This window comes from Camarhynchus parvulus, chromosome 28 (genome assembly GCF_901933205.1).
Source record: "Camarhynchus parvulus chromosome 28, STF_HiC, whole genome shotgun sequence".
In the NCBI taxonomy this organism is placed as follows: domain Eukaryota; kingdom Metazoa; phylum Chordata; class Aves; order Passeriformes; family Thraupidae; genus Camarhynchus; species Camarhynchus parvulus.
In genome coordinates this window covers 2,442,991-2,466,863 of record NC_044598.1, presented here as the reverse complement: position 1 = coordinate 2,466,863, position 23,873 = coordinate 2,442,991, and the positions used below count along the sequence as shown (strand labels likewise).

The following is a 23,873-nucleotide window of genomic DNA, read 5'->3' as shown; positions in this document are numbered from 1 at the left end:
GCACACACGCAACACACAGCGCACACACCACACACACACCAAACACAACACACACACCAAACACACCCCAACACACACCAAACACACCCCAACACACACCAAACACACCCACACACACCCCAACACACCCACCGACCCACGCACACGCACACCCACTCACACATTCGCTCACTCACGCACTCATACATTGACACGCACCTTCACTTACGCCGACCCCGCACCTCACGCACCTCCACCCATCCCCGACCGCATCCCGCTCCCCTCGGCCCGCCCTCCGCCGTGCCCGTGTCCTCACGGGGTCGACATAAGTTCCACGCGGGACGGCCCGGCCCGGTACGGCCCGGCGGGGAGGTCCCGGGACGAAGGAGAGCGGGGAAGGGGACACCATCAGCCCCCGACCGGCCGCAGGGGCTGGCAGCCGTCCCGAGCAGCCCGTGGGGTCCGGTCCGGCTCTCTGCAGGGGTTTATCCGATGCCCGGATACCCCGTGGGTTGGAGAGTCACGGGTGGGATGTGGGGGCACAGAGGCCGGTGAGGACAGGAGGACAGGAGCAGGGCTGTGACCCCATGGGGTCGGTCCCGGCACCGACACCGAGCCCATGAAGGGGAGAGCAGGGAGCATCCCGCAAGTGGAAGCCCAGAACCCCCCATCCCACTCAACCCCACACCTGGGGCCTTCAGAGGGATGGAGTTTGTCATCCCTGGACGGATGGACACCCCAAACAGGGTGAACTCCCCAGAGGGTGGGAGTTCTGCACCAGTTCCACAGAGCGGGGCTCAGACCCCTCCGAGCCCCACTCTGTAAGCCCCGAGCTGCAGCACCCAAACCCTCTGAAAACCCCACGAGTGCCGGGGTCCCGCTGCCCCCCCGTGACCCCGCAGGGCAGCCAGGGTGCCCCCGGCCCCGGCCTCGCTCCTGGGTGCGCGTTCGGCTTTTTCCTGTTTCAGGTCGGGCTGCGAAGCCGATGAGGAAACGAGGCGGCGTCACACGCGCCCTCCTGCCCCTGCTCCCCGCGAATGTGACCGTGAGGAACCGGCAGGAACGGGCCGAGCGAGGGGCTCAGGGCAGCGGCTCGGCCCCCCGGGAACGATGTTCTCCAGGAAAAAGCGGGAGCTGATAAAAACCCCTTCCATCTCCAAGAAGAGCCGGGCGGGAAGCCCCGTCCCACAGACCCTGCCGGTGAGTGTCACCCCCGGCACGGTGGGGCTCTAGGGACACCAGGGAACTGCTGGATGGAGCCACAGCTTGGCAGCGGGGCCCTGGATACGTCCAGGAGGTTTGTGAAGAGGAGGGAAATGAGAAAGAACCCTCCTGGCCGGGCTGGTGGGGGGGAATTTTGCCCCTGAGGAAGGGGACGGAGCAGCCGCCGAGGGAGGCGGGAGGGCAGGAAGGGACAGGGAGGAAACGGGGGGGCTCCCGCCGAGGCTTTGGGAAGGACAGACAGACTCACAGACCTCCCTGCAGACCGGGATGGGAGCGGGACCACCGCACGCTCGGTGCTTTGGCTCTGCCAGATATTTATTTATCACCGTGTGGAATCCCCCCGGTACCGGAGGGGCCAGGAGGAAACGCTGCCCGCCGGGGCTCCCCGGGGCACCCCGCACCGCCCGCCCCGCGCCTGCGCCCCACTCCCGCGCCCCACTCCCGGTGCGTGAGGCCGCAGCGGGCTGGCACCATGCGGACGGCGACCCGGAGCCCACCCGCGGCTCCTTAGCACGGGACACCCGTCCCCATCCCCGTCCCCGTCCCCGGGAGAGGGGCCTATGGGTGGCAGCCAGCGGGATGCTCGGTCGGGCTGCGGGCAAGAAAAGCTACAGCCCCTCTGCGGCGGCGGGCAGAGCCCAGCACCCTCAGCGCTCCCTGGACTCGCTGCCCCGCATGCCCGCCGTGAGGCTGACGGTACGGCCGGGGCACCCCGGGGCAACGGAGGGAGGGATGGGAGGCACCGGGACCCGCTGTAAACAGGGACAGGGCTGGGGTGGCCCCAAAGGGGAGTTTTGGGGCGGAGGTCTTTGTGTCTCCTTGCAGCCCCATGGTGGGGATGGGCTCCCCCGTTCGCCCTCGTGTTCTCGGTGCTCCGTCTCTGCTCCCCGGTGCAAAACCGCTTCCGGCAGCGCCCGGCCGGGGATGCTCAGGTTCTGCACGTTCGTGTCAAACTGGGTGCCGGGGGTCACTGGTGGGAGCTGCTGAGGGGCTGCAGGGTCCCCTGCCCATGCCCAAGGACTCTCGCTGGATGTGGGGCTCTCAAGCCATGACAGCTCTGAACAGTGAGGGAGGGGTACCAGCCCCTCCCTCAGTGCAATTTTACCACTAGAAATTTGGGGCTTCTTCCATTGGTAAGACGCCTGCAAAGCCCAGACAATAGTTTGGGAGGTGTCTCTGTCTCTGTCTTCTTCCCCAGTATGGGAACAGCTGAAAAAGAGGAAGAGATAGGTGGGCCGGATCCTGCTGCCATTTTACCCCTAGGAATGCAATTTTACCCCTAGAAATTTGGGGCTTTCTCCATCTGTAAAACACCTGCAAAGCCCAAACAATAGTTTGGGAGGTGTCTCTGTCTCTGCCTCCTTACCCAGCATGGGAACAGCTGAAAAAGAGGAAGAGATATGTGGGCCGGATCCTGCTGCCATTTTGCTCTTTTGGGGCTCCCAACCCCTTGGGATGGGCAGCCCCATCACGGTGGGTGCTGGGGTGGAAAAGCAGTGTCACCAACACTGTCACTGTGTGCATGCCATGACAAATACAGACCCAGAGGAGCTGGCAGGGACTGATGGGGGCAGCCAGGCGAGTGCCCAGACCCTGCCCACTGTCCCATGACAGTCCCAAAGGGGATCCCTGTGATGGTGTTCACAGGGGTCTTGGGATGAGTGAAGAGATGAGGATCTGACTCCATGTTTCAGAAGGCTTGATTTATTATTTTATGATATATATTACATTAAAACTATACTAAAAGAATAGAAGAAAGGAATTCATCAGAAGGCTGGCTAAGAATAGAAAAGGAAAGAATGATAACAAAAGCTTGTGTCTCGGACAGAGAGTCCAAGCCAGCAGACTGTGATTGGCCATTAATTAGAAACAACCACATGAGACCAATCACAGAGCCACCTGTTGCATTCCACAGCAGCAGATAACCATTGTTTACATTTTGTTCCTGAGGCCTCTCAGCTTCTCAGGAGAAAAATCCTAAGGAAAGGATTTTTCATAAAAATCATGGCTGCAGATCCCTCCCTGGGGAAACTGAGGCACGACACAGCTGCAGTGTCTGACACCAGTCCCCCAAGGCTCGTTCTCCAGGATGGTGGTGTGGGGTGTTTCCCTCTCTGGGCTCCCACCCACTGCATCCTCACACTCCCCCCTGCTCCCCAGGAGCTCTCCCGCAAGGATTGCCTGGATGCCCCGGGCTGCAGCGTGGCAGAGCTGCCCACGGGCAGCGCCAAGCTCAGCAGCAGCCCTGGCACCGTGGGCACCCTGAAGCGCCCCACCAGCCTGAGCCGCCATGCCAGCGCCGCCAGCTTCCCCCTGCCCAAGGGCCACAAGACCCCGCTGTGCTACAGCCCCATGGAGGGCGGGGAAGGTCCCTTCATCGACCCCGAGGACATCTCCCAGCTGCTGGCAGACGTGGCTCGCTTCGCCGATGCCCTGGAGAAGCTGCGGGACGTGGTGCTGCGCGATGGTGAGTGCCCATCCCTAGGCGAGTGCCCATCCCTTGGTGAGTGCCCATCCCTTGGTGAGTGCCCATCCCTTGGCGAGTGCCCATCCTTTGGTGAGTGCCCATCCCTAGGTGAGTGCCCATCCCTTGGCACACCCTGGCACGGACCCACCCGTGGGTGAGGGGTCTCTGCTGGGCCAGGAGGCACCAGGAGCCCCCGGGGAGCGTGCAGAGGTGGTGGGTGAGTGATGGGTGAGCAGCTCGGAGCCGGGATAACGCGGCTTCCTGCCCGAGCTATTTTCACCCGCCCGTTTTCCTGTTTACAGCACAGCGGTGCCAGCCGCCTGCCAGGGCACCACGGGGTGCTGGGCACGGCCACCCAGCCCACCAGGGCGGCCAGAAGGAGGGGCTGGGTGGTCTGCAGGCTCTCCTTGCCCGAGGGGATGCAGGGAATGTATCAACCCCGTGGTCTGGGGGTGTATGACACAACATTGTGTCCTGGTTTTGCAAAAATCCCTTTCCAGCCCTGAGCTGGGGGCTGGGATGGGGAGGGGTCTTTGCCTGGCTGGGCAGTGGGTGCTGATCCCCCATGCCAGCATTTCCCTGAGGGAAGTTCCTCACTTCCCAACCAGCCCTAGACCTGCACTGGGGGGTCCTGGCCAGACCCCTGGGCTGGCAACCAGAGCCCACAGAAGTGGGGGAACCTGTGGGATGCAGCAAGCCTGGCTGGACCAGGCCGATCCCTCCTGGCTGGGAGCGTCCATCCGGCAGGAGGGAGGGAAGGAAATGGAGGAAATTCCCAAACTGCTTTCAAGGGGAAAAGTTACTATGGAGGAAAAAATGCTTCAAAGGTCAGACTGCCCCCTGGCCAGTACCAGGCTGGGCAGAGACACAACCACGGCTGTGGGGAGGTGCTGGACAAGCAGGATGTGGCTGTGCCAGTCCTGGGAAGCCCTGAGGCCAGGGGGATTTACTGAATAGTCTGGGAGATGGCAGGTCCCTGCCTTGGATGTGGCTGGGAGGTAAACAGAGGGGAGACACAGGACAGGGATGCAGAGCAGTGACAGGGCAGGGACACAGGGCAAGGACATGGCACAAGGATGCAGCACCTCAGCCCCCCTCTCCTGCAGACCCCAAGGAGCCCCAGCGGCCGCTGGCCCACGAGTGCCTGGGTGAAACCCTCCGCATCCTGCGCCAGGTCATCAACAAGTACCCACTGCTCAACACCCTGGAGACCCTGACAGCCGCTGGGACCCTCATCTCCAAAGTCAAGGGTGAGACAGGGGTGCTGGGAGCTCTGTCCCACTCCCCTCCTGCCCCACAGTGGGATGGGAGGGAATTGGGGAGCCCATGAAGGGGTTACGGGGAGTGGAGCTGCCCCGTGGGCTGGTGGAGAGGGAAAAAGCATCGTGTGGTTCAGCTTTAAGGATGATGTAGCGTCAGAAATGACAGATCCTGCCTGGGGGTTTCCAGGCACAGCCGCAGGAAAAACACTGAAATAATCAGATCCTGCTCCTGGCAGCCTCTCGTGTTTATGGAGCGGGGTCTGGGAGGTCACATCCCAGCTGGGCACCACCTCCTGCTGCTGTCACCCACCACAGGCACAGCACAACCTTCTGAGTCACCCAACAGCAACCACAGGGGACAGGGTGGCAGCAGGGCTGCCATGAGGCTGGTTCCACATAGGGATGGAGGGAATGGGCTTGGAGCAGACCCCTCCCCACCCCCAGGAGCTGAGCCAGGGCCTGCCCAGCAGCCCTGGTTGCTGGTGTCCCGTGGTATGGGAGCCTGCCAAGCGCTGTCGGCCCCAGTTCCTGCTGCTGGTGGTGGTTCCTCATTTGACTGCGGGCAAGAACCCTCCTGGAGGAGTTCATCGTGCTTGGAGAGGGGTCTGGAGGAGCCATGAGGCAGGGCAGGCAGTGGAACAGGTCCAGCAGCACTTTTCCAGCAGCCCTGAGTAACGGGAATCAACAGAAACACGAGCCAAGAGATGCTGTCAGGGACATCAGTCCTGGGAAGAAGGAGGGGGAAACTACTGTGCTGGAAAAATCCATAGGGATGATCCTTCCCTCTGCTCCCTTGATTCACCCCAGCCCCAAAACCCTCTCTGATACCAGCACGACCTGGCAGGTCTTTCTGCTGAGACAGGGACGAGTGCTTGTGGCAACAGGGCTGTCACATTTCCTCATCTCCAGGTTTCCACTATGAATCCAACAATGAGGCAGACAAGAGGGAGTTCGAGAAGGCTGTGGAGACCATCGCCGTGTCCTTCAGCAGCACGTAAGGGAGCTGGGCAGGGAGCAGCCAGGGGAGCAGCCCTGGGGCAGCCAGGGGGTGTTTGGGAGTTTGGGAAAGGGAGTTTGGGCAGCCAGCCCCTGGAGCAGCCAAGGGATATTTGGGAGTTTGTAAAGGAGTTTGGGCAGCCAGCCCGTGTTACCGTGCTGAGTCCAGCCATGCTCCTCTCCCCACAGGGTGTCTGAGTTCCTCATGGGGGAGGTGGACAGCAGCACCATCCTCTCCATTCCACCCAGTGACCAGAACCAGGTGAGTGATGCACAGAGACCTGGATGCTGCTGCCCTGTGGGGCTCACACAGGGCTCTGGCTGCTCCCCTCAGCTCTGCTGTGAGCCCAGAGCAGGGTGACAGTCCCATTAGCCCCTGGGCACAGCCTGGGCACAGCTGACTTCCAGCAGTGGCAAAAAGGCTCCAGTAGCTCAGGCTTCCATCCACCTGGCCAGCCCCTCCAGCTGCTCCCCATCCTCTTGGCTGACCAATCCCTCTTCTTTCCCAATTCCCAAAGACTATGGAGAGCCTCTATGGGGGGATTCCTGGGCCTAGAGGAGATGGAGTGCCCTCAGGCATGGACAGCTGTGACACAGGTAAGCAGGATGGGGCTGGATGCAGGGTTTGGGGTCTGTGCAGGAACCAGCACCTTCCTCATCATCGCTGCTGTCCTGAGTCACTGCTCAGCTGGGGAAAGGCAGCAGAGCTGGTGGCACCGGGGCTGGCACAGAGCTGGGGGTGTTTGCACTGGAAGCTCATGGGGTGTTTGTCCCTCCACAGCCCGTCCTCCTGCTGAAGAGGTGGATGTGATGCTGCAGCGCTGTGAGGGGGGCGTGGACGCTGCCCTCCAGTATGCCAAAACCATCTCCAAGTACATGAAGGACCTGATGGGATACGTGGAGAAAAGGATCGCACTGGGTGAGTGTGGGGACAGCAGGTGGGTCTCTTCTGGAGCAGGTCTGAGCCATGGGACAGGCTGAGGCTGAGGCTGAGGTCCCTCCTGGAGGAGGGCAGTGGGAACCTCACTCCTCAAGTTCCTGATTGATTTTTCAAAAGGAGATCGGGTTCCACCAGGGAAATCCCAGTGTCTCGTGTGTCTTTTCACTTTCAACCTTTTCCTTCCAGAGATAGATTTTGCCAGAGGGCTCCAGAAGATGGCAAACAGCTGCAAGCAAACCATCAGTCAGGAGGTAAGTCCCCAAGTCCCTGAAGCCCCCAGTGCCAGGCAGGATTGGGAACCAGCAGCCCTGGAGAGCCCATTCCATGTGCCCCAGCTCAGGAGGACACGGGGGCAGCTCTTTGGAGCCCTGCCTGGAGAAATTCAGGATGGGGCTTTTGCCAGCAGTCACCAGCCTTACCTTGCCTCTGGCTCTTCCTCCCTGAAGGATGCATCTCCTTGGGTTCACTCTGGGTGCTGGGGCTCAGGGAGATGTGTTTTTCTTCTCCCCAGACCAGCATGCCTTTCCTGTCCATCTACCTGCTGGCCCTGGAGCAGGACATGGAGCACGGGGCCTCAATTGTGCAGGCAGCCACCACCCTGCAGCAACAAACCTTCCTTCAGGTGAGGGGACAGGGGGTCCTTCCTGGGGCTTGAGGTCCTGCTGTTGCTTCCTTAGCTCAGTCCAGAGGGAATCTGCATCCAGAACTTCCCAGGCTGTAGATTTTCACCCCTGGCACAAACCAGTGCCTGTGACCTGTCCTGGGAGTGACAGTGACACTTCTCCACTCAAAATCTTGGTAAGGGCAGAGCAGGAGTGCTCAGCTCAGGTCATCATGGGGCTGTTCCTCCCTCCCTCCCCACGCAGCCACTGATGGTGAGACGTGTGGAGCATGAGAAACGCAGGAAGGAGATCAAGGAGCAATGGCACCGGGCTCAGAGGAAACTGGTGAGTGACTGGGTTTGTGTTCCCAATCCCAGCCTGGAGCAACTCATGACTCTGAGGAACTGTCAGGATCTGTAGCTGGTCACAGTGACCCCGAGAAAAGTTGCAAAGTCTCTTTTCCCAGCTCAGTGCTTGAAGAAGGAGTCAGGGCTTTTCATTTCTTGGTCTCAAGGTTGTTCATTGTATCTTATCTATAAAAATTTTCTCCTGCCCTGCCGAGGTCCGTCCAGCAAGACAGTTCCAGGCACTCTGCCTGCCTCCAGGGCAGTGTTATATCTTGATACTAAAAACTACATGTACAATGTTTACAATTCCTTCCCAATCCCTATCACCTGTGTTAGACAGTGAGCTTCTACTCTAAACCAATCTAAAAGTGCCAACATCACAGCAGAAGATGGAGGCCAAGAAGAAGAAGGAGAAAGGCTGGACACACCCAGTTCCCTCCATCTTGCCTCCTGAACCCCCATACCAAAAACCCCAAAATCTACTTTTTCACTCTGTGATAACTTCACTAATATTCTACTTAAACTGTTGTGGCTTGCTGATCTTCATACAAGGTTGGTAATTTGCTCCATGGGTCATAATCAAAACCCACAGGTGTTTTGGGCTCTGTGCCAGGGTCTCAGCCCCTTGGCAGGGGTCTGGGCTGCTCAGGACAGGCAGAGGGATGTTCTGGGTCCTGACAAGGAACAACCTCCTCTGAGGCCACTGGGCATCCTGCCCCTCTCCAGCAGTGTTGGGTGTCTCTGCTGTGCTGGGGGAGCCTGGTAGGAGCTGGTGACCCCCTTGCTGGGCTCCATCCTCACGCTGGCTCTCCCTGGCAGCAAGAGGCAGAGGGGAACCTGCGCAAGGCCAAGCAGACGTACATGCAGCGCAGCGAGGAGCACGACAAGGCCAAGTACGTGGCGGTGAAAGCAGAGGAGGAGCAGCAAAACACGACCAGCAGCACCACCACCAAAACCCTGGACAAGAAGAGGCGGCTGGAAGAGGAAGCCAAGAACAAGGTAGGAGGAGGGTGACTGTGACTGTGTTCACAGGGTTCTTAGGATGAGGGAAGAGATGAGGATCTGACTCCATGTTTCAGAAGGCTTGATTTATTATTTTATGCTATATATTATATTAAAATTATACTAAAAGAATAGAAGAAAAGACTTCATCAGAAGGCTAGCTAGGAACAGAATAGAAAAGAGTGATAACAAAGGCTTGTGGCTCGGACTCTCTGTCCGAGCCAGTTCACTGTGATTGGCCATTAATTAGAAACAACCACATGAGACCAATCACAGATCCACCTGTTGCATCCCACAGCAGCAGATAATCATTGTTTACATTTTGTTCCTGAGGCCTCTCAGCTTCTCAGGAGGAAAAATCCTAAGGAAAGGATTTTTGATAAAACATGTCTGTGACAGGTGACATCTCTGGAGGGGCCTCCTTGCTCTTGCTGTCCCCTTAGCCACGTGGGGTGAAGTGATCCTCAGGAATGGCTGGATGGAGAGGATCCAAGGGGCTGTTCATATTCTCCTCACCTCTGAGCTTTTCCCATCCCTTGCTCTCCCAACTCCCAGGCAGAAGAGGCCATGGCCACGTACCGCACCTGCGTGGCCGATGCAAACACGCAGAAGCAGGAGCTGGAGGACACCAAGGTGAACTCGCTGCGGCAGATCCATGAAGTGATCAAACAGACTGACCAGGTCATCAAATCGGTGAGTGGGATGTCCCCAGGGTGGGATGTGACAGTGTTCACAGGGGTCCAAGGATGAGGGAAGAGATGAGGATCTGACTCTTTGTTTCAGAAGGCTTGATTTATTATTTTATGATATATATTATATTAAAACTATACTAAAAGAATAGAAGAAAGGATTTCATCAGAAGGCTAGCTAAGAATAGAAAAAAATTGAATGAATACCAAAGGTTTGTGTCTCAGACAGAGTCCGAGCCAGCTGACTGTGATTGGCCATTAATTAGAAACAACCACATGAGACCAATCACAGATCCACCTGCTGCATTCCACAGCAGCAGATAATCAATGTTTACATTTTGTTCCTGAGGCCTCTCAGCTTCTCAGGAGGAAAAATCCTAAGGAAAGGATTTTTCAGAAAACACGTCTGTGACAGGTGGGAGGTGCTCTGGAGAGCTCAGAGCTGCCTTCCAGCAGAGCTGCCCCTATTCCAGAGGGCATTTGGATGGATGCAGAGCTCCCCTCCTCCTCCTCACATTCAGAGCAACACTGGTTTGTGCTCCCGATTTCCCACCCGCCAGCCCACCAAGCTCACATCTATCCCTCTGCATGTCACTTTTAGGCCACCATCTCCTTCTACCAGCTGATGCACATGCAGACAGCGGCGCTGCCGGTGAATTTCCAGACGCTGTGTGAGAGCAGCAAGCTCTACGACCCGGGCCAGCAGTACGCGTCCCACGTGCGGCAGCTGCAGCGCGGCGACCAGCCCGACGTGCAGTACGACTTCGAGCCCTACGTGTCCCACAACGCCTGGTGAGGGAGGACAGGGTTCATTCCTGCCTAATTCAGTTCAGCCTTGTGTTCCCTTCGTTATCTCCTGCCACCCACGCTCTGTGGAGGCAGGACGGTTCATTCCTGCCTAATTCAGTTCAGCCTTGTGTTCCCTTCGTTATCTCCTGCCACCCACGCTGTCCTGCAGGAGGCAGGATGCTTTCCGCATTCCTGAAGGTGGCTCCTGCCAGGGCTGGACCAGTTGGGAATTGCTCTCTTATCCTTCAATTCAGCCTAGCTGAGTATTTAGTATATAAGAGAGACTGTGATTTCCTAAACTGGTGGATGGCAGCCGTGGATAAAGTCTCCAAGTGTCCCTCCTTCCCATCCACATTCCCTTTTCCCCTCCAGGTCTCCCTTTACTCAGCCACAGAAGAACAGCTTCAATGCCAGTGAGTTCTCCACGAGTGCAGAGGGGGCTGGGGCTGGCTCAGAGGGAGCAGCAGCAGCCAAGGAGTCGCCAAGTGGGGCTGGAGCAGCCGAGAGAAGAGGTGAGTCTGGAGCCCCAGAGTCTCCCCAGGCAGGAGCAGAGTGGAACCCCCAGGGTTTGATGAGGGGCTTTGCTGGCAGCAGCAGGACGGGCTGGGAGCCTCCTCCTGAAGGACACTAAATCACATCTGTGGCATTTTGCTCCCTAAGAAACCACTGGCCACCTTCCCATCTCCCCTTTCCTTGCTGGGTGTCACTGGAAGCACCAAACCCCACCAGCAGCTTCCCCCAGTTTCTCCCAGCATCCAGGCTGTTCTCCAGCCATTCCCTCCCCAACACAGACAGCGATCCCAAGGGACTGTGTGTTCTCTCTGCAGGTGGGAGGGGACACCAGGTGCATAAATCCTGGCCAACCTCTGTCGCTGAGGCTGACAGCAGCCTGGATTCCAATGCAGGTAGATATGGGAACAGCCCAGGAGCCCCTCCCAGCACAACCAGTCTGAACCCAGAGCTTCCCAGTTAGGCAGGACCATGCCCTGTTTTACCTGCCCTGTGAGAACACTGCTGGTCCCAGTCTCCAGTGGGATAGGGTGGGATTTGATGGGCTGGGGTGAGCTCTCAGAAGAGAAGCAGCTTTGCAGGGGGTTCACTGCTCTCTGGGTTTTCCTTGGACAGGTGAATTCAGCCACAAGCTCCAGCGGCTCTCCTCCAACGGCACCGCGTCCTCCAGCGAGGAGCTGGAGGAGAAGGACGGGGCCAGCACTCCCTTTGAGCAGAGTAGGTGACAGCTGGGAGGTGACAGTGCTGCCCACCACAACAGAGCTCCCCACGGGCTGCTTTTCCCAAATTCCAGGCAAACCCAGTGATTTCTGGAGATTCCTGGTGTCCCCAGCAGCCCTGGCTTTGCTGAGGGATGAGCCCTGCTCAGAGCGGTGACAGTGACAGTCCTGCTCAAGCTGTGCCTTTCCTACATTTCCTTTTCCCTAGGCATCAATGGGATCACGCCAGAGCTGGCAGCTCCCACGGGGCCCTTCAGGAACGTTGGCTTGTCCAAGGCTGCCCAGACCCATCGGCTGAGGAAGCTCCGAGCCCCTTCCAAGTGTCGGGAGTGCAACAGCTACGTGTACTTCCAGGGAGCCGAGTGTGAGGAGGTGAGTTGGGACAGCTGGGGTTGGAACCCAGCTCTGACCATGGTCAGGAGGGTATTTCTCCTCTGGGGAGGAGAGGTGCTTTCCTTTGGTGCTGCAGCATCCCCAAGGCGTTTTTCCTGTCTCTCGCCATGCCCTGAGCAGTGCCTGGTGTCTCTGTGGCTGCCCCCCACCTCCACGTGCTCCCCTTTCTCTTCCAGTGCTACCTGGCCTGCCACAAGAAGTGCCTGGAGACCTTGGCCATCCAGTGTGGGCACAAGAAGCTCCAAGGGAAGCTGCAGCTCTTCGGGCAGGACTTCACGAAGGCGTCTCAGGGCAGCTCGGATGGGATCCCCTTCATCGTCAAGAAATGCATTTCAGAGATTGAGAAGCGGGCCCTGAAAACAAAGGTGAGTGACATTCCCCTCTCCTCCTCCTCCCTCCTCCTCCTTCTCCTCCTCAGCTGGCTGAACCACAGGCCCTTGGAAGGACCCTCTGGAAAACCAACAGGCTGAACATTTCAGATTTCCACAGGGCAGGGAGCCAGGGATGAGCTTGGCCCAGATCCCCCAAACTCTGCCTTTGGAAAATCACCTCTCCTGCCTCCTGCTTTCCTATGAGGCAGGAATGAGTGAGCTGGAAGGAGATTTCCCAAAATGACTTCCCAAAGGGATTTCCCACTCCAAAAGGAGAGGGTGGGAGCACACACAGCTCACTGTCCCATGCAAACATGAAGAGGAACCTCTCCCCTCACTTCAGCTCCACTTTTCTCTCTTTCACAGGGCATCTACCGAGTTAACGGTGTCAAGACACGTGTGGAGAAGCTTTGCCAGGCCTTTGAGAACGGGAAGGAGCTGGTGGAGCTGTCCCAGGCCTCCCCTCATGACATCAGCAACGTCCTGAAGCTCTACCTGAGACAGGTGAGGTGCTGAGGCCCCATGGTGGGGCAGGGAGGCGAGCTGGCCAGAGGAGCCAACCTGGCAGGAGGAATTCTGCACAAACTGGGCTCAGGGTGGGCTGGGAGGGAGGGGGAGTGGGTTGTCCTTAGAGATGGGGCCACAGTGATCCTCCCCCAGCTCATCCCACACGGCGTCACTGCGGTCACAGCCACAGAACAGCGACGTGCCCAAGCACTGCGCAAGGAACCTTCCACCCCCTCCAATTGGGGAACTGGCTACCCAAAAAGGGAAGAGGCCAGCAAAGGTCACCCTGCAGGGGCTGACTCATGTCCCCATGGGGTGGGCTCTGACCCTGCAGTCATCCTGGGGTGGCCTTAGTGGGGTCTCTGCCCCTGAGCTCACCTTGAATAAGCTCAGCAGGGTTCTTGCCCCTTGGGTCACCTTGGAGTGAGCTCAGTGAGGTCTCTGTCCTTTGGGTCAACCTGAGATGGGCTCAGTGGGGTCTCTGCCCCTGGGATCACCCCAGGGTGGGCTAATTCAGGTCTGTGCCCTTTGGGTCACCCCGGGGTCAGCTCAGTGAGGTCTCTGCCCTTTGGGTCACCCTGGGGTGGGCTCAGTGGGGTCTGTGCCCCTCGGGCCACCCCAGTGTGTGCTCAGCCCCCAGCCTGTACCCAAACTGTCGTTGCAAACAGCATCACCCACATCCTCCAGCAGCCACCACCACAAGGCAGGAAGCTGCTTCTCTCTTGCAAGCAGCCCTGGGTTAACTCTTTGTGCTGCCTTTTTCTGTAACCTCCCCTCCCCAAAGGGCAGAAGGGCAGCTCTGTGTTACCTCACTGGTCCTTGGGCTCCTGCACATCAGAAGTCAAGGACTCTGAGTGGCTTCCATGGTTTCTCCAAAGAGAAGCAGAGTGGAAAGAGAGGGGGAAATCAATGCTAAGCCCCAGCCTGAGCCCTTGCTGCAGAGAAATGGGGTGGATGGAGGCAGCTATGAAGGGGTGGATGGAGGCAGCCTGTCCCCAAAACATCCGTTAAGGCTGCTCTGCAAACATCCCCAGCCGTGTGGAACACCCAGCAGTCAACACCAGCTCCTTCTGCTTTTCTGCTTCACACGAACTTCAAAGCAGAGTTTCCCCTGCTGCAGCTCCACCTCTGCTGCAGGCTGTGCCCTGCACATCCTGTGCCCTTCACATCTTGCCTCCCCCACCCTGAACAACCCATCCCTGTCCTCTTCCTTCCAGCTGGGGAACCTCCAGCTGGCCCCACCCCAGCCAGGGGTTTTCCAGGGAAAAAAGGGAATCCCTGCACCTCAACCCAGCAGGGAGCACCCACAGCTGGATCAAACACTGCTTTTGGCTTGAACTTCACAAGTGCTCCTTGGCCAGGGCTCACCAGGCTCAACTGACATGCTCCAGGAGATGGATAAATAAATATCACCTCTGGTTTGCAGCACTGCAGGTCACAGACTCATGGAATTCTGAAATGGATGGTAAAAGTGCTCTAAGCTCTTTTCAAGGTGGCCTCGAGCACTTCCAGGGATGTTTCCTCACTGTAGAAATGCCCCAGGTGTTGCCAGCTCAGCTGTGCAGCTCAGCACAGGTCCAGATCTTATGGAGGTGGGAGCTGCTCCCAGGACCGGGATCATCTTTTCTTTTTTCTTTCTTTTTCTTTCTTTTTCTTTCTTTTTCTCCTTTTCTTTTCTTTCCTTTTCTTTCCTTTTCTTTTTTCCTCTTCTCTCCTCCTCTTTCTCTTCTCTCTTCTCTCTTCTCTCTCTCTTCTCTCTTCTCTTCTCTTCTCTTCTCTTCTCTTCTCTTCTCTTCTCTTCTCTTCTCTTCTCTTCTCTTCTCTTCTCTTCTCTTCTCTTCTCTTCTCTTCTCTTCTCTTCTCTTCTCTTCTCTTCTCTTCTCTTCTCTTCTCTTCTCTTCTCTTCTCTCCTCTTCTCTTCTCTCCTCTTCTCTCTTCTCTTTCTCTTCTCTCCTCCTCTTCTCCTCTTCTCTTTCTCTTCTCTCTTCTCTCTTCTCTCTTCTCTCTTCTCTCTTCTCTCTTCTCTCTTCTCTCTTCTCTCTTCTCTCTTCTCTCTTCTCTCTTCTCTCTTCTCTCTTCTCTCTTCTCTCTTCTCTCTTCTCTCTTCTCTCTTCTCTTCTCTCTTTCTATTTTTCTCTCCTCTCCCCCTGCAGCTGCCGGAGCCCCTGATGCCCTTCAGGCTGTACAACGAGCTGATGGGGCTGGCCAAGGAGAGCCTGCAGGGCAGTGAGGCCAAGGGCCGTGGTGGGAAGGGCGGCCCTGAGCTGGCGGACAGAGGAGCTGACACCGAGCCGGTGGTGCTGAGCCTGGTGCTGAAGCTCAGGGAGCTGCTGAAGGAGCTGCCCCGTGAGAACATGGCCACGCTCCAGTTCCTCCTGCAGCACCTGAGGAGGTGAGAGGGGCATGGCCAGAGCCTGTGTGGCTCTTGGGCACCTTCCCTTTGTCCCCTGGGGTGGGGAGGTGTGTGCAGCCTCCTCGCTGGAGTCAGGAGGGGGTCTGTGGCTGCAGCTGCTTCTCTCCCCATCCTGAGGCTCAGGTGCTCCAGCCTGGCCTCTCCCATCTCCCCCAGCCCTTCCCATCCTCACCTCTCCCTCCTTGCTCTCACAAGCTGTTCCTCCCCCTCCCGCCCAGGATCATGGAAGTGGAACAGGACAACAAGATGACCTCAGGCAACCTGGGCATCGTCTTTGGGCCGACGCTGATGCGCCCCAGGCCCACGGATGCCACCATTTCCCTGTCCTCGCTGGTGGATTATCCCCACCAAGCTCGCATCATTGAGGCACTCATCATCTTCTACCCCACCATCTTCGAGCACAAGGACGTGGCACCCAGCAGACGTGGCTCAGGTGCCACAGAGGAGGTGGCCAGTGGTGCTGAGCAGGTAGGAACCCCCAGGGAGGGGGAATCCTCAGGGATGTTCCATGAACCTTCACTGAGTCAGCTCCCAGGGAGTGAGAAATCTCCTCCATGCCCTCACCACCATCCCTCTTCCTCTTCTCTCTCTTTTCTTCTTCTCTTTTCTTCTTCTCTCTCTTTTCTTCTTCGCTTTTCTTCTTCTCTCTCTTCTTCTTTTCTTCTTCTTCTCCTCTTTTCTTCTTCTTCTCTCTCTTCTTTTCTTCTTCTTCTTCTCCTCTTCTTCTCTCTCTTCTTTTCTTCTTCTTCTTCTCCTCTTCTTCTTCTCCTCTTTTCTTCTTCTTCTCTCTCTTCTTTTCTTCTTCTTCTTCTCCTCTTCTTCTCTCTCTTCTTTTCTTCTTCTTCTTCTCCTCTTCTTCTTCTCCTCTTTTCTTCTTCTTCTCTCTCTTCTTTTCTTCTTCTTCTTCTCCTCTTCTTCTCTCTCTTTTCTTCTTCTTCTTCTCCTCTTCTTCTTCTCTCTCTTCTTCTTTTCTTCTTCTCCTCTTTTCTTCTTCTTCTCTCTCTTCTCTTCTTCTTCTTCTCCTTCTCTTCCTTCTTCTTCTCCTCTTCTCTTTTCTTCTTCTTCTCCTTCTTCTTCTTCTTCCCTGGATGTTCCATGAACCTTCACTGAGTCAGCTCCCAGGGAGTGAGAAATCTCTTCCATGCCCTCACCACTGTCCCTGTTCCTCCCAGGCCCACGCAGGCTCCCAGCCTGTGGCTCCTCTTGGCACCAGCCCCTACCTGGAGCTGCCTTCAGACAAAGGGAATTTGGCTTTCAGCGCTGACTCACTTGCAGGTCAGTGAGAGCCACTGGGGGCACACAGGTCCCTTGGGAGGCACAGGGGGCACACAGACCCACCCCCTGCCACCCCAGGGAGCCCAGGTTTGCTGCTGATGCCACCATGCTGAGCTGGAGGGTGGCACAGAGCTCCTCTGTCCCACAGAGTCTGGTGACCGCTCTGTGGACTCAGACTCGGAGCTGGAGGACAGCGGGGAGCCACGGACACACCTGACCAAGCAGGGCAGCGAGACCAGCACGGAAGAGGTTAATTTCTGTGACGAGGGGAGCGAGGGGCTGCGGAGCAGGAGCTGCAGTGTGAGCCAGTCCGATGCAGAGGGCTCCGCTCCCCGATGCTGCAGCCCTGGGGAGGAGCAAAGCGACCTGGAGGAGCAGGCTGAGAGCAGGGATGGCACCAAGCAGCCCGGCACCTCCCGGGGCCATGGCAGCCACGAGCTGCAGCCCCGGCTCATCTAAGGCACCACAGACACCGGCATGGACAAAGGGGCAAATCCCCATGGCTGCCCAGAGGCTGGAAACTGGAATGTGGAGGTGGGAGGGACATGGGGCAGCCCGGGGGGGTTTGGTGTGTCAGCTGCAGGTGAGTCCTGGCTGATTCCTGGCTGCAGCTTTCACACAAAACCCCTGAGCCCCTCAGTGCCCAGCTGGAGAACAGGGTCACAGCCAGGGCCATGAAGGACTTGGGAGGGAGCTGAGTTTGGGCAAACCCTGCACTTGTTTGGGATTGGGAAGGATCCCAGGGCTGTGCCTGTGGCAGGTATTTTATTTTTGTTGTGCTCCCGAATCCCTGAATCTCACACCTGTGCTGCGAGATCGAGGTTGGAGGAGTCAAAGAATCTGCTCAACCCTGATGGCCAAGGCTGGAAGGGAGCCAAGGCTTCCAGGAGTGACATGGGCACAACAATCACTCAAGATGGGCAGGATGACACCACAGGAGCAGATGGAACTGAAGGCAGCTCACAGGACAGGGACACAGCTGGAGCATTGCTGGGCTTGGGTGAAGCCCCTGCACCATCTCACCCTGAGCCAGGCCTGGCTTTGGGGCTGTGCCAGGATCTCAGGGCATGTCCCTCACTGACACCTGACTGAAGCGTGGTTCAGGATGCATTTCCTGCCCCAGAACCTCAGCACTGTGGCCCAGCTGATGGCATCTTCATTGCTGCTTGGATTGACAGGCATTTATGGATTGGTGGGCGTTTTCCTCCTTGGCAGGAGACATGCAAGGAGCAGCCTTAGGGCAGATTTGCCAGGCTGCAGGGTCCTGAGCCCTGCTGAGCTCTCATGGTGTGGTTGTACAATCATTTCATCTCCAAAAAAGCTGCACTGCAAATCCAGGACAAACTCCCTCTGCTCTTGCAGCTCTTCCCATGGGGAAGTGCTTCTTCCTCCTCCTCCTCAGGCCACCACAGCCTGGATCCAGCCCAGCCCCAGCCAGTATAATCTTGAGCTTCCTTTCCTTTTCTGTAAAGATATTAATCAACCCTTCAACATGACTCCACTACCTCTGCTGGCTAAGGCACTAAAGCCAAAGTGGCTTTGATTTTTTAAAGCTATGAGAATTTTCATGCACTGAGGCACAGAGAAATAAGTCAAGTTTTAGCTTGGAATGAGCTGAGATCCTTTTCCTTTGTTCTCCTGCTTGTGGGAGACAGACCACGTGGTGTTAGGGGGTCTCAGACACCTTGGTACTGCAGAACCAGGCAATGGACAGGAGTTTTGAGCCCTCTGAAGTCGATGGAGAACCCATCTCAGCAAAGGTACATAAACCCAGGTTAACTCACAGGTTTGGAACTGAGCCAGGGAAGAGCTGGAGACCTGCAGGATTTGTTGTGCCCTCCAGCTCCTTCCACAGATTTGGATTTTTCAGGGGAACAGTTGGATTTTTCCAGGGCAGCAGGAGGATGTGGGAATGCTGCTGCCATGGCGGTACCGCGTGCGTGTGAGGGTGGGTGAGGATGATGAGGGTGAGTGTGAGTGAGAGAAGGGGCTAAAGCTGCACTTGAGCTTCCCACAACAGCAGCTCCCTCCAGGTTGTGTGGATTCTGTGTTTGTCCTGATGAGCCTGTGCTGCTGCACGATGCTGCCTTGCTGTGCTCACGTTGACATGCTTCCCAAAAAAACCAATAAAACCAGTGTGTTCTGACCCGTGTTTGTCCTGGGCATCAGGGTCTTCCAGGCTCCCCCTGCCACAGGAGGCCAAATCCAAGTGTTTGTGGCACAAAAAATGAAGTTTGAAGCGCCCCAGAGTCCTGGGATGGATTGAAATGAGCGCAGCTGGGGGTGATGAGCAACTCTCCATCACAGTGTCTGAACACCAGGGTCCCAAACCAGATCAGGAAAGGAAGGAGGTTAAATCTGAACTCCCAAACAGCCCAGGGTAGCCAGTGAAGGCTCTGCAGGGCTCAGCCACGGTGCAGAGTCCTGGCAGGAAGAGATTCCAAACAGAATGAAAATTATGGGAACCTGCAGAGTCTTTAGGCCTTGCCACAGGGAGAGGCTGAGCGACACTGCAGCACTGAGGGTACAAACCTTTATTTCAAACAGGAGCACAGAAAACAGGGAAGCAAAAGGCTTTCCCACTCGTTTTCTCCCATGGCTGAGTCCTGGATGGGACTGAGGGATCACCACAAAGTCCAAGCTGGAAGACAAGGAATGAGGCCCAGGGATGGGGCTGCAGAGAGGCAATGTGGGAATTTCCTTGGAATTCCTTGGCCATCTCTGAAGTGCAGGAATCTCCAAGAGCCCGTGAACTGCTGGTGGGAGCCAGCCAGCTCCTCACACCTGGAAGAGAAGGAGAGATGGGAATCATCCCCTGCTCCAGGTCCCTCTGAACACCCCAAATCTGCACAGCCTGAGCAGAGGCACAGGTGACAGGGGAGCCTCACCCTGCTCTCCCCAACAGCTCCCTCCACGAGCCATTTCAAACTCTGAGACGTTTCCCTGGAAGCAGCTGCTTCACACTGAGCTTGGAACATGCCCTGGCACTGCCCAGAGCCCCCCCAAGCAGGGGGTCCCCTCATCCTTACCCACTGTGTCACTGCACCAGTCTGTAGGTGATGTACCTGCCCGCTGTCTCGCTGGGCCTGATGATCTTCACTACCTGCAAGGCAGACACAGAGCTCAGGAAGAGAAAAAGACACTTTTTCTGCTCCAAAATGCCCTGAAGGATCATCCCCTCCCTGCCCTGCCCCAGGGAGCTGCTGCCTCAGCCTGCTCCTCTCACCTGGCCACGCTTTATCCCAAAGTACCGGGCCACAGGGTCCCCAGCCTGGATCCTGGGGAGCTGGTTCTCCCTCAGCTTGCTGTGCTGGGAGTCAAGGAGAAGCTCCAGACACACCATGGGCTGCTGGCAGCTCACAAAACAGAAATTAAATGCGGCAGGAGAAGGGGTTTGCAGCCCAAATTCCACCTCACCTGAGCAGGATGGAGGGACACACAAAGGGACACTCAAAGGATACTATCGGGCCAGCAGCTCTGTCACCTCCTCCTTTGTCATAACCACGTGCTCTGGTACCAGCTGCAAACACAAGAGAGGCTGAGATGAGGCAGCAACTGGAGACAACGTGTTTGGGAGGGGAAAAAGGACAACTTGTGACCCTCAGCCCAGCCAGAGACCAGGAGAAGGACTCTGGGAGCAGCAGGAATGCAGCCAGCATGAGGGAGGGACCATCCCACCCCTGCTCACCTCATGCTCTGTGATGTTGATGAGAAGCTCCTGCTGCAGGAACTGCTCCAGGATGTACTTGGGAGCCATGTCAACCAGGGACTGGAAGGAAAAAGTTCATTAAAGGTGGCTGGGAAAGCCCTGGCAGGGCTCAGAGCTGCACCTGGGCTCACACAGGCACAGGCAGGCTGGGAACGAGCCCATGGATCTCCTGGAACAGGGAAACATCTCTTTTTCCCTCCCCCACCTCCTGACTGCTCATGGGCCCTCAGCTGTGCCACTGCCACCAGGACCTGGTGCTCTGGTTAAACACATTTGGGTGCTAAAAAAGAGCCTGTGCTAAGGTACAACAGGCTCTAGCAAAAGCTTTCCTCTGGAGAGAAACTCAGGGCTTTTATTTACCCAGAAACAGACAAGGAAAACCTTCACAGCCCCAGAGAAAGACACAGACCTGCTTGGCCGAGGGGGTCATTCCCTGCTGCACCACGATCAGTGCCCGGGTGATGTTCTCCTCCTGCATGCGCTGGCAGTACATCTTGATGGTCTTGATACCCACCTTGGGCTCCTCTGAGGGAAGAACCAGACCCGGGATCACCGAGAGCACTCGGAACTCCCCTCTCCGAGAGCTCAGCCAGACCCGGGGCTGTGCTCCGAGCCTCCCCCGGGGGCTCATCCAGACCCGGGGCTGTGCTCCGAGCCTCCCCAAGGGCTCATCCAGACCCGGGGCTGTGCTCCGAGCCTCCCCTGAGGACACAGGCGGACCCGGGGCTGTGCTCCGAGCCTCCCCTGAGGACACAGGCGGACCCCGGCTCACCGAGAGCCTCCCCACGCCCCGAACCCCAGACCCCGCGGGCCGGCGCTGCTCACCGGGGAAGAACACGAACATCTGGTCCGTGGGATCATCGTTGTGAGCCACCAGCACGGTCAGGTCGGTGCGACGGGGGCGGCCCTCGCTGGGTTTGTCCCCGAACTGCGCCTTGAACTCCTCCAGCGTCTGATCCAGCTCGTCCTGGGTCACCAGGTACCCGCGGTCGTGGCACAGCTGCGGGGGCAGCACCGGCCTCAGGAACCGGCAGGCGGAGCGGCCCCCACGCCCCCCACCTCCACCCTGCGGCACTCCACACACGGCAGGCTCGGCCCTCCCGGTCCCTCCGCTCCCCGGACCTGCATGATGGTCTTGCGGATCTTCCACAGCCGGTACGTCTCCTCCTCGTCGTCCATCTTGGCCGCTGAGGGCTGCGCGGGCTACCCACGCTGCCGCCTGCCCCGCGCGCGCGCACGGGGGGCCTCAGCCGCGGCGCCTCCTGGGAGATGTAGTCCGCCGCGGGCTGCCCCCCGCAGCTGGCTCCGGAGGGAACGGGCATCTCTCTGCTGCTGTCGGGGTGGGGCTCTGGGTGGCTGCGGCTGTGTTCGGAACCTACGGCCGGTCGGGAGGGAATCGCCGCCCGGGAGCCGCGGCCCGCAGCACCTGTCTCCAACCCCGCCCTTTGGTCCGTCCTTGTCCCCCGCCCTCGTGGTCTCTCCCGATAAACACCCCTGCGGCCACCCCGCCTATTCTGCCCTTCTATTGGTCAACTTTCCATCCATCACCCCGCTGAGGCCGCCTCTCTGCGCGCTGATTGGCTGATCGGCCAGAAAGGGCGGGGTTTGTGCGGGATGGGCTGGGGCGGTGCTGTGCGGGGCGCCCTGTGGTGCGCGCGGGCGGCGGCGCGGGCAGCGCTCCTGGCACCGGGGCTGATCACGGCGCGGAGCATGGTGAGCGCGGGGCTGCCCCGGGAGCGCTGCCCGGCCCGGCCCGCTCTGCTCCGGGACTGCTCCGGGCCTGCTCCGGGCCTGGGGCTGAGCCTGGGTCTCTCCCACGGGGTGCCCGGGGCGGGCGGCGGGGGCTCGGGCCTGGCCTGGCGGGGGCTCGGGCCTGGCCTGGCCTGGCGGGGCCGCGGGGAGGCTCCGCAGGGTCCCTGAGGGGAGCGGAGGTGGCGGGGCCGGCGCCGCAGTGATGCTCTCGCCCCGCAGTGTGCCCACGCGGACGACTGGCGCTCGGCCAAGGCCATCTACGACTTCGTCGCCCTCGACATCGATGGTAACGACGTGTCCCTGGAAAAGTATCGGTAGGACGGAGGGGCTGGGGAACGCAGCGCTGGGGCGAGGTTGAGCCACAGCGGCTCTTGCGTAACCCTCACGCCTCGTCCCGGCGGGTGAGGGACCTCTGCCCGTGCCCTGCGGGGAAGGGCAGCTCATCCACCCCCTCTGCAGGGGCGACGTCTGTATCATCACCAACGTAGCTTCCAAGTGAGGGAAAACGGCGGTAAACTACACTCAGCTTGTCGATTTGCACGCCCGATACGCTGAGAGGGGTTTACGCATCCTGGGCTTTCCCTGCAACCAGTTTGGGAAGCAGGTACGTGGGGTTGGGGGACTCGGGTTCCCCGGGAGTGTTGGGATGGACCGAGGAACCCTCACGGTCCTGGTGTGGCCCCTCAGGAGCCCGGGACCAACGCTCAGATCAAGGCATTTGCTGAGGGCTACGGCGTGAAGTTTGACATGTTCAGCAAGATCGATGTCAATGGGGACGATGCTCACCCGCTCTGGAAGTGGATGAAGGAGCAGCCCAAAGGGAGAGGCACTCTGGGCAAGTGAGTGTGGCAGGGAGAGCCCTGGGGACCCACAGCCCTGCAGCCAGCAGGGAGGACTTGGCTCAGGGCCTGGCTGGGGGGTGAGGAAGGGCTTTTCTGCCCAAACCTCACTCCTGTTTTTCTCTTTCCTAGTGCAATAAAATGGAACTTCACCAAGGTAGGACACTGTTGTGGTTGTGGTTGCTTCCTCTGGGCTGCATGCCCCTCTGGGGATCTGAGGGGAGTCACTGGTGTAGGAGGGAGCCTCACACTGGGCTCTCCTCAGCTGTCAGGGCAGGAGCATCCCAAGGGGTTTCTGTGTCTAGAGACCCTTGGGAACCCCTGCCCTGCCCAGAGCACAGCTGAGGGGGGAAGTGAGCCTCTGGGGGCTCTCACTCTGCACTCTGCACTCACTCACCAGGGGTTGCTTCATTCCCACAGTTCCTCATTAACCGGGAAGGTCAAGTGGTGAAGAGGTACAGCCCGATGGAAGATCCCATTGTAAGTGCTGCTGCTGGGGAGGAGGGGAAAGCAGGGGATGTTCTCGGGGTACAACACTTCTCTCTTCCCCACAGGTGATCGAGAAGGACCTGCCTGCCTACCTGTAGCTCTGCTCTGCTGTCCCCCTGCCCGTCGCAGCCCTGCTGCCCACGGAGCCTCCTCCAGCTCCATGAAGGGCTGCCTCCAATCCAGCTGCTGGTGGGGCAGCCCTGACCCACGGCGTGCACCTGCTGGACAGAGGCTCCAGGGGCCGTGGCTGCTGCGGGCAGGAGCAGCCAGAGCCCCCTCACAGTAACGAGTCCCCCTGCAATAAAGACGTTAGGAATGAGCTGCTGTGTTGGCTGTGGGATGGAGCAGGGATGGGGATGGGGCTGCTGCGCCACTCTGCTGACAGCCTGGAGTTTGCTGGCAAGCCAAGACCTTACACAACTCCTAAGCCAAGCTGGGATAATCCTCAGTGTTGAGGAGGAAGTGCAAATCCGGCATGATGCGTGCTCCCCAGGGGCTCCCTGGGCAAAGGGAGAGCTGGGGAAGGTTTGTCCCCCTCCTGTCCCCACTCTGGGATCCCTCCTGTCCCCAGGAATCCTGGCAGGGCAGGGCAGCAGAGG

The 23,873-nt window shown here is 58.3% G+C and overlaps 3 protein-coding genes across 3 annotated transcripts; 2 read left to right on the top strand and 1 right to left on the bottom strand.

Moving 5' to 3' along the window:
• The first annotated feature begins 193 nt into the window (after positions 1-193).
• On the top strand, positions 194-16,996 carry ARHGAP45 (Rho GTPase activating protein 45). The gene is made up of 24 exons (XM_030966685.1): positions 194-333; positions 948-1,179; positions 3,364-3,670; positions 4,777-4,920; positions 5,842-5,926; positions 6,118-6,190; positions 6,447-6,525; positions 6,710-6,847; positions 7,055-7,119; positions 7,380-7,490; positions 7,735-7,815; positions 8,637-8,816; positions 9,375-9,512; positions 10,110-10,300; positions 10,670-10,809; positions 11,125-11,202; positions 11,423-11,524; positions 11,735-11,898; positions 12,096-12,284; positions 12,657-12,794; positions 14,951-15,189; positions 15,429-15,678; positions 16,383-16,485; positions 16,634-16,996. Exons 2-24 carry the CDS (start codon positions 1,090-1,092, stop codon positions 16,942-16,944), a joined length of 3,396 nt encoding a protein of 1,131 aa, XP_030822545.1. The 5' UTR covers positions 194-333; positions 948-1,089; the 3' UTR covers positions 16,945-16,996.
• Positions 16,997-19,004: 2,008 nt separating this feature from the next.
• POLR2E (RNA polymerase II subunit E) lies at positions 19,005-21,431 on the bottom strand. The gene is made up of 8 exons (XM_030966616.1): positions 21,317-21,431; positions 21,020-21,194; positions 20,604-20,719; positions 20,174-20,254; positions 19,947-20,005; positions 19,712-19,790; positions 19,515-19,588; positions 19,005-19,269 (listed from the first exon to the last, which is right to left on the bottom strand). The coding sequence occupies exons 1-7, from the start codon at positions 21,371-21,373 to the stop codon at positions 19,523-19,525; spliced, it is 633 nt and encodes a 210-aa protein (XP_030822476.1). The 5' UTR covers positions 21,374-21,431; the 3' UTR covers positions 19,005-19,269; positions 19,515-19,522.
• Positions 21,432-21,808: 377 nt separating this feature from the next.
• Positions 21,809-23,593, top strand: GPX4 (glutathione peroxidase 4). Its single transcript, XM_030966733.1, has 7 exons — positions 21,809-21,907; positions 22,166-22,260; positions 22,406-22,550; positions 22,634-22,785; positions 22,918-22,942; positions 23,206-23,265; positions 23,340-23,593. Exons 1-7 carry the CDS (start codon positions 21,809-21,811, stop codon positions 23,370-23,372), a joined length of 609 nt encoding a protein of 202 aa, XP_030822593.1. The 3' UTR covers positions 23,373-23,593.
• Positions 23,594-23,873: the final 280 nt, after the last annotated feature.

What these genes read in the sequence shown, in the direction of transcription:
- ARHGAP45 (XM_030966685.1), top strand. Translation starts at nt 1,090, where the DNA reads ATGTTCTCCAGGAAAAAGCGGGAGCTGATAAAAACCCCTTCCATCTCC. An exon ending in GCCGTGTCCTTCAGCAGCAC is followed by an intron (nt 5,927 to 6,117) that starts GTAAGGGAGCTG and finishes CTCTCCCCACAG; the next exon opens with GGTGTCTGAGTTCCTCATGG. An exon ending in AGCAACAAACCTTCCTTCAG is followed by an intron (nt 7,491 to 7,734) that starts GTGAGGGGACAG and finishes CTCCCCACGCAG; the next exon opens with CCACTGATGGTGAGACGTGT.
- POLR2E (XM_030966616.1), bottom strand. Translation starts at nt 21,373, where the DNA reads ATGGACGACGAGGAGGAGACGTACCGGCTGTGGAAGATCCGCAAGACC. An exon ending in GATGTTCGTGTTCTTCCCCG is followed by an intron (nt 20,720 to 21,019) that starts GTGAGCAGCGCC and finishes TTCTTCCCTCAG; the next exon opens with AGGAGCCCAAGGTGGGTATC. An exon ending in TGACCCCCTCGGCCAAGCAG is followed by an intron (nt 20,255 to 20,603) that starts GTCTGTGTCTTT and finishes TTTTCCTTCCAG; the next exon opens with TCCCTGGTTGACATGGCTCC.